Source organism: Tasmannia lanceolata, unplaced genomic scaffold (genome assembly GCF_043159265.1).
Source record: "Tasmannia lanceolata isolate RefF3 unplaced genomic scaffold, GAP_Taslan_0.1 ptg000007l, whole genome shotgun sequence".
Taxonomy (NCBI): domain Eukaryota; kingdom Viridiplantae; phylum Streptophyta; class Magnoliopsida; order Canellales; family Winteraceae; genus Tasmannia; species Tasmannia lanceolata.
Genome location: NW_027518684.1, coordinates 8,324,526 through 8,331,098, shown reverse-complemented (window position 1 = coordinate 8,331,098; position 6,573 = coordinate 8,324,526). Strand labels below are relative to the sequence as shown.

Below are 6,573 nucleotides of genomic sequence, written 5' to 3'. Positions count from 1 at the left end.
ACTAAAGGGAATGAGGATCAGTTTTTTTAACTCCTTTGGACTGTTAAATCATGAAATTGTTTACATTGCTAACTGGTAGCAAACCAGTCGGCCACAACTAGTTGTTGGGACTTGGGAGCAATCAGGTTATGTGTTCTTGCAATTGATTCCTCTAAGGAATTTTGTGTTCAAAGCCTCTATCGTAGACCTCAATTTGAGAAGAAATTCAGCTGCCACATTTCTTCGGGTCATTTCATCTTTCCTTTCCTACTTATTCCTGCAAACACCACTGTATTAAAAGCGGTAACAGACTCAATTTCGAATGCTTTCAGGCCCTTACCATGTTCTTGGTGGTGTTCCTGCATACCGGTCATCAATTGGGCCACTTGCAACATTGTTATCAACTTTGGTGATTTGCTATCTCATAAAGGTTGGAAGTCCAAAAAGTTTTCAGCAAGAGACACGGCAATGAAGCCATTTGATGCTGGCTCTGGATCAAAGGCACAAGGAACCAGTTCAGGCCAACTGGAATCTACTTTTAGGTGCAGAAACATGAACAACAAGGTGCGGAATCTATATGAAAAGGAGCAGAATTGGTATCCTTGTTCAGAATTATAGATTGAGAAGGGATGGCGACTTGTGGATCAGTAATCCAAGAATTGCTAGAAGGTTTTTTTTTTTTTTTTTTTTTTTTTTCAGACTGAACTGAATTTAGCTCAGAACAGGAGCGGCAGTGGCTTTAATTGAGTGCACAGTTAGATTAAAATATGGGATTACAATGCAAGCTCCTTACCTTATGTTGAGGAAGGTCTGAGCTTAAGAACAAGCTCTTTTGAAGCAAGGGGGGTTTGATGCAGGAGAATTCCCTTATATGCGTTAGTTTTTTTTTTCTCTTTTGAATGACCTTATATACTTTAGTTCCTGCATGATTCTTAGTGTAAGTGTCTTTGCTTGTTCATGTGATGTCTTGTTTAGTCATTTTACTTTTTATAAGTGTTCTTAATGGTCTTTTTGTTTCATTAAGGATAGTTTAGGAATTTTATCTTGTATCAGGGGCTGCCTGTATAAAGCCTCTTCCCAATCATTTGTAAGAAGTTTTGGAATTGAAATTTTTTGCGAGATTCTCTCTGAAGAGAAGTTTGAGATAAAGCTTGGCTCTTCTCTTTATCCTTCACCTTTTTCTCTTAGGATTTGGGATTTGGAGATTAGTGTTCTAATCTTTATTCCATTTATCACTTTCTTGTAGAATGCAAGAACACCATCACTTCGATTCGGCAATTGATCAAGTCCATGCGGCACCTCGCTTGTGGCATAGATATAATCACCCGATGATTCCACATTTGATAAGCTCGTGCATCCCCTCGCTCGTGGCGTAGATCAAGATTTATCCTTTTCCACAAAAAAATTTAAAAAAAAGAGATAATTTTTTTTCGAATCCATTTGATCTCTAAGATCATCGAAGAACGGATCCAACTGCGTCACATCCTCTACCAACGGAAGAAGGATGATGGCTTCTTGAGGTCCAATCATCGTGACATCAATCTCACCAAATACTCTGCCCAACCGCAAAAACCAACTTCCCAAGACCTTGGGTTGGGCTTCGCACCTAAGTTATAACCATGGCACTCCTTATCATAAGCTTTGTCTTCTGAGACACCCAAATACTAATGAATTGGCACTGACCTTATTTTCACTACTGGCCTCTCTAAGAGTGTCTCCACCAAAGGGAGCACTATTGCAAATGGGGCTCCTCTTGAGCCTGATGAAAGAGAAGATCTAGGCCTCCCCTCGTTGGCTCTGGATTCATGACAAGGGTCATTGGAATTTGAGACCTGATAATAGGCTTGCCAGGTATACATCCCACCTGAAAACAAACAACCTCTCAATCTTTTCTCGGCCAAACTTTCCAACACTTACAATAGGCAGCCTGATTCTTGGACTTACAGAAAATGGCTGTAAATCTAGTCCCACAACTTCCGCAAATCGTTTTCCCTCTTTACTCAACACTACTTCTCATCTATTACAATATTTCATTGTGCAATTGGATTCTCTTGTTCGTCAGTTTGAATCAGGCTGGAAATGGTTTCATGGATATCTCGATGCAAAATCATGTCTAGCAGTTAGTCATGGTACATGAATTGCAACACTCATACAACATATATTTTCAAAAAGAAAGGAAGTATTGCAAATCTATTCAAGGCGCTTCTAGTTTGCAATACGGTATGGCGCTGAGAAAATCAAACACCTTAGTGTTCCCACCTAGAACACCCACTTCTTCCATAGAATCTAATCATAGGAGTTGGAGGGAGATTTCAAGATTTCATGTCCTTTTAATGAGAAATGTCCATCTAATGATGTTATTACATAAATGAAGCGTCATCCTCTCCCCCTCCCCTCCACATCCTCCAACACATAATCGTAGTTTTTTTTTTTTTTTTTGATGACATGGGGTATCCCCACCCCATTTAGGGTGGGACTATGGATGCACGCAATCACCCGTAAACCATGTTCATCGGGTAACTCCGAGGGACTCGAACTCGTGTCTATGGGGAGCAAACCCATGACGCTAGCCGACGTACCAACCCCGTCCGGGTTGTGGGGAAATTTTCAAGAGTCCCAGCTCTTTTTCCATAATATCAGTCTAGATGATGATGATATAACCGAGATCAAAGGAAATGGCGCACTTGATATATCGATGATGCTCCTAAGGAAAAGGCATGTGAGGTCGTGTGGTTGACGTGCTGGGAATACCTATTGATGGAAGAGGGGCTATAAATGATTACAAATGACGAGTGTCAAAGTGAAACCTCCAATGCAAAGGATACTGTTGTAAAATGCAAATGCGAGTCAGACGTGGCCAAAGCAAATCCTAGTCGACTCGACACGACATGGTCGAGTACTCGGTTGATGCAGCTGGGTACTTAGTTGACATGGTCATAACTCGGGAGAGTCCAAGGAGTTTTGATTGATTTTGTAGTGCAAAACGCGGACTCAGAAAAGAACATAACCAAGGTAAAAGGGAGTTGACTCGGGGGAGTCCATGATGATGCAGGGGTGTTTTTATAGTTTGCAAAGGACTAACAGAGGTTGCTTGCTGGAAATACTGAATATAAGCACCTCGCACCTTATTCACACCCCAAAACTGTAGTTTCATTCCCTACGGTCTTCCTTCAAAGCAAGAAATCTGAAAAAAAAAAATACATTTGCATCCAAGGAAGAAAGAAAGAGAAACAACACAATAACAAAAACATTATCAGATGTCAAGAACATAAAAGGATAGTATATCAAATATATCTCCCTATGTCAAGCACAACAAAGATCTTTATCCGCCAAGATGCATAAACATCTCGGGAGCAAAACCACTGGACAGTCCAAATCATTCTAAATATTTATTTGGACCACCAAATGATCGAGTCATCAACCGACTATTTCTTGGTGAATCAAAATATGGGATGGAATCATAGAAAAACTTTCCTTTATCAACCACCAAGAAACAAGTGATAAGTGGAAAAGGCAGAGTGTTATGCTTTCAAGAAATCACAGCTCACATTTGTATCATGTCGGTCATGAGTCAACTCAAACAACAAGCATGTCTCATCCGATATGAACCAATATTTGTCTGTGTTGAAGAACACATAGAGCAACATATATGGTTTTTTCATAGTACCAATCTGAAAAAAATAATACATATCAGACAATACATTCTTCACTGAACTGACATTTTAATCCTTGTTATATACTACGATTATGGCATTGGTAAATGGGTCATAAGCAATTATAGTAATTTTTTAATAGACTCCAAAGATATGAATTTCTCGATGTACATGGCTTATTTTAACCGCATTGAACAGCCAACAAATTACCATCAGCGACATCATAAGCAAGTCCGTGATATAGAACCAATGTTTGGGCCTTGGGGGGGAAACTAAATCCAGAAACACATGTGTATGGATATAAAGATGAAAAAAGTGAAACAACATGTCTGTTGGGGAATTTACAAAACCTAAGAACAACAATTAAATAAGTAAAATGTTATGGGTAAATGAAAAAAGATATGGAAGTGAAATGACAAAATGACCATCTGAACCTCTTTGAGAGACCCATCAAACATGTCCATGACAACCCTGGCTGAATTACGTCCAAGCAAGCAGCTTCTCTGCAACAATTCTTTGCGGCCAAGATCAGAACCAAGATCATCGTATGGAGTGGGCCATACCTTACTTTTATGGCCACAAGTCATAGGATGATCCAAACCGTCTATACCACAACGTTGTTAATAGGATGTGCCATAATAATCATTTGCATAGGATGATCTAGGCCCCATAGTGCAAGTTATGAAAACCTCTATAGATGACAAGGATGGGATCATCCTATGGAAATAATTTTTTGGGCACAAAAAGCTACTTACATTGTAGCCCATCAAATGGCGGGTTTGGTTCATCCTATGGTTGGCCGTTCAGTACTTTTTGAAAAACACTGGACTATATAAACCTCAACCTCAGCAGTTTGGCTTTTGGGGCTGAGTGGGGAAAAGGGTGCCTTCACTTCTCGGAACGAAGCTGGAAAGGGAAATGATTTCAGCACAACCATATTTTGATAATTACACAAACTCATCTTGTCTCTTATTATTTAAAGTGGTTGTCAAGGCTTATTACAATTCCCAAATTGCTCTTACAAACCAGTTGAAAAGGAAAAGACAGCATGCATTTGTGCAATTATTATAGTTTAGCATGGCTGATTTATCTCAAAATTATGTCCTTTGCTAGGGACTCTAAAAAGTGAGCTATGTGGCTCCTCTTTCATGCAACCAGCCTCGGAATGCCTCTATGCGAAAGTCCCTAGCAAACCCTCTTCAGTTTTAGAGTCATATTTTATCCAAGAGAATTGGATAATAAGATTATAAAGGGCGGAGAGAAAACCATCTCTCTTGATTTTTAATCCAAGAGAAAGCCTTTTTTTCAAACTTTTCCTCGGTTCAAAAGCCAAGCTGCAGGTTTTGTCTCAACCCTCGCTGTACATTCTCATATAATTTCTCATAAGAGACAAACGTGTGTTCGAAATAAGCCTATCCAAAAAATCCAAGGTCTTCACGCCGAAAGAAGAGGGACAAGGACAATTGAATCCAATCACGTGGCATTTCCTGAAATCAGAGAATTTAAAAATAACCAATCAGTTTTTTATCACTTATTTCAGAAAGCACATGAGAGAATTTAAAAACATATATATATGATACAGGTGGGCCATATCAAAACAAGGTAATGCAAGCATCATCTCCGAAGAAAAGTTCTTGTAATCATTAACATAAAGGAGGAGGAAGGAGCTCCCCTCTGCAAGAGAGAAATTTTACGAAAACGAGCATATAATCGATTCTAAGAAACGAATAGGAATATGGCTACGGTGGAATTACACAAAGAATTCGGATGGGTGGTAGCGGTGCTTGTTCTTTATGTCATCCTCAACACCTATATGTTCATCCAAGTATATGTGGCAAGGAAAAAGTAAAACCCCATTTTCTCCATTCTTTTTTTTCATCTTTATTTTTCTTCTCATTACTTTTTCAACCCCATTTGAATTGCAGGTATAACGTTCCTTACCCGACCCTCTATGCAATAGAATCTGAAAACCCCAATGCCAAGCTCTTCAACTGCGTTCAGGTAAATAAAAATACATCTAATCTGTTCTCCCTTTTTTTTCTTAATGGGTTTTTTTTTAACCAATTTTTTTTTGGGTTTTGGGCAGAGAGGGCATCAAAACTCGTTGGAGATGATGCCCATTTTCTTTGTACTTCTGTTGCTAGGAGGGGTTCAGCACCCTTGGATTTCTGTGGGATTTGGGCTTTTTTATGTGGTGACCCGATTTTTCTATTTCACTGGATACTCGACCGGAAATCCTGATAATAGGTTGCAGATCGGGTAAAAGCACTGCTCTTTCCTTTCACCTCTCGAATTTATTTTTTTCTGGCTTCTCTTGGTTGGGGTTGAAATTGAGATGGGTTTCTCTGATTTCTTTTGCTTGTCTAATTTTCTCTTTATGTTGGCTTCTTCTATTTGTCTTTTTTTCATTTTCTTTTTTCAGGGAATGGAATCTTCTGGCCTTGTTGGGGCATTTGGCTTTAACCATGTCGTTTGGCATCCATCTTCTCACCTGAAGGAGAGAGGATCTATCTGTAGGGTGTTTTTGTGTTTGATTGTAACAGATTTATTCAGATTTGAGGTATGCATTTGGCTTTTTGATGCTTAATTGTGAGGTTTCTATTTCAGATTTTGGGATATCCTTAAATGTATGGTTTTGCCACTTCCATGCTTAAAAAGAATGTGTAATTTTCAAAACTAGGGTTCTTTTCCCTTTGGGATGGAACTCAAGAGTGAATCATATGGTAGTTTGATGTTAGGTACTAACCAATATGCCAATAGCTCCAGAGCTGATAGAATGTGGGGATCCAGTCCAGTCACATTCTTAGGTAGGCCCCCTTAAAACCATAACAGTCAACCATACGTCCACATCCGCTGTCCTTAGTGGGCAAGTATTGGCTGCTTTCACTCTTGCCTTTTTTCCAAGTAGCCCTTTCCACGGGTCATCTTTTCTTCATGCAAG

At 39.3% G+C, this 6,573-nt stretch overlaps 1 protein-coding gene across 1 annotated transcript; it reads left to right on the top strand.

Annotated features, from left to right (window-relative positions):
• Window positions 1–5,206: 5,206 nt before the first annotated feature.
• On the top strand, window positions 5,207–6,219 carry LOC143880915 (uncharacterized). The gene is made up of 4 exons (XM_077383894.1): window positions 5,207–5,477; window positions 5,558–5,633; window positions 5,719–5,891; window positions 6,055–6,219. Exons 1-4 carry the CDS (start codon window positions 5,368–5,370, stop codon window positions 6,125–6,127), a joined length of 432 nt encoding a protein of 143 aa, XP_077240009.1. The 5' UTR covers window positions 5,207–5,367; the 3' UTR covers window positions 6,128–6,219.
• The last annotated feature ends 354 nt before the right edge of the window (window positions 6,220–6,573 follow it).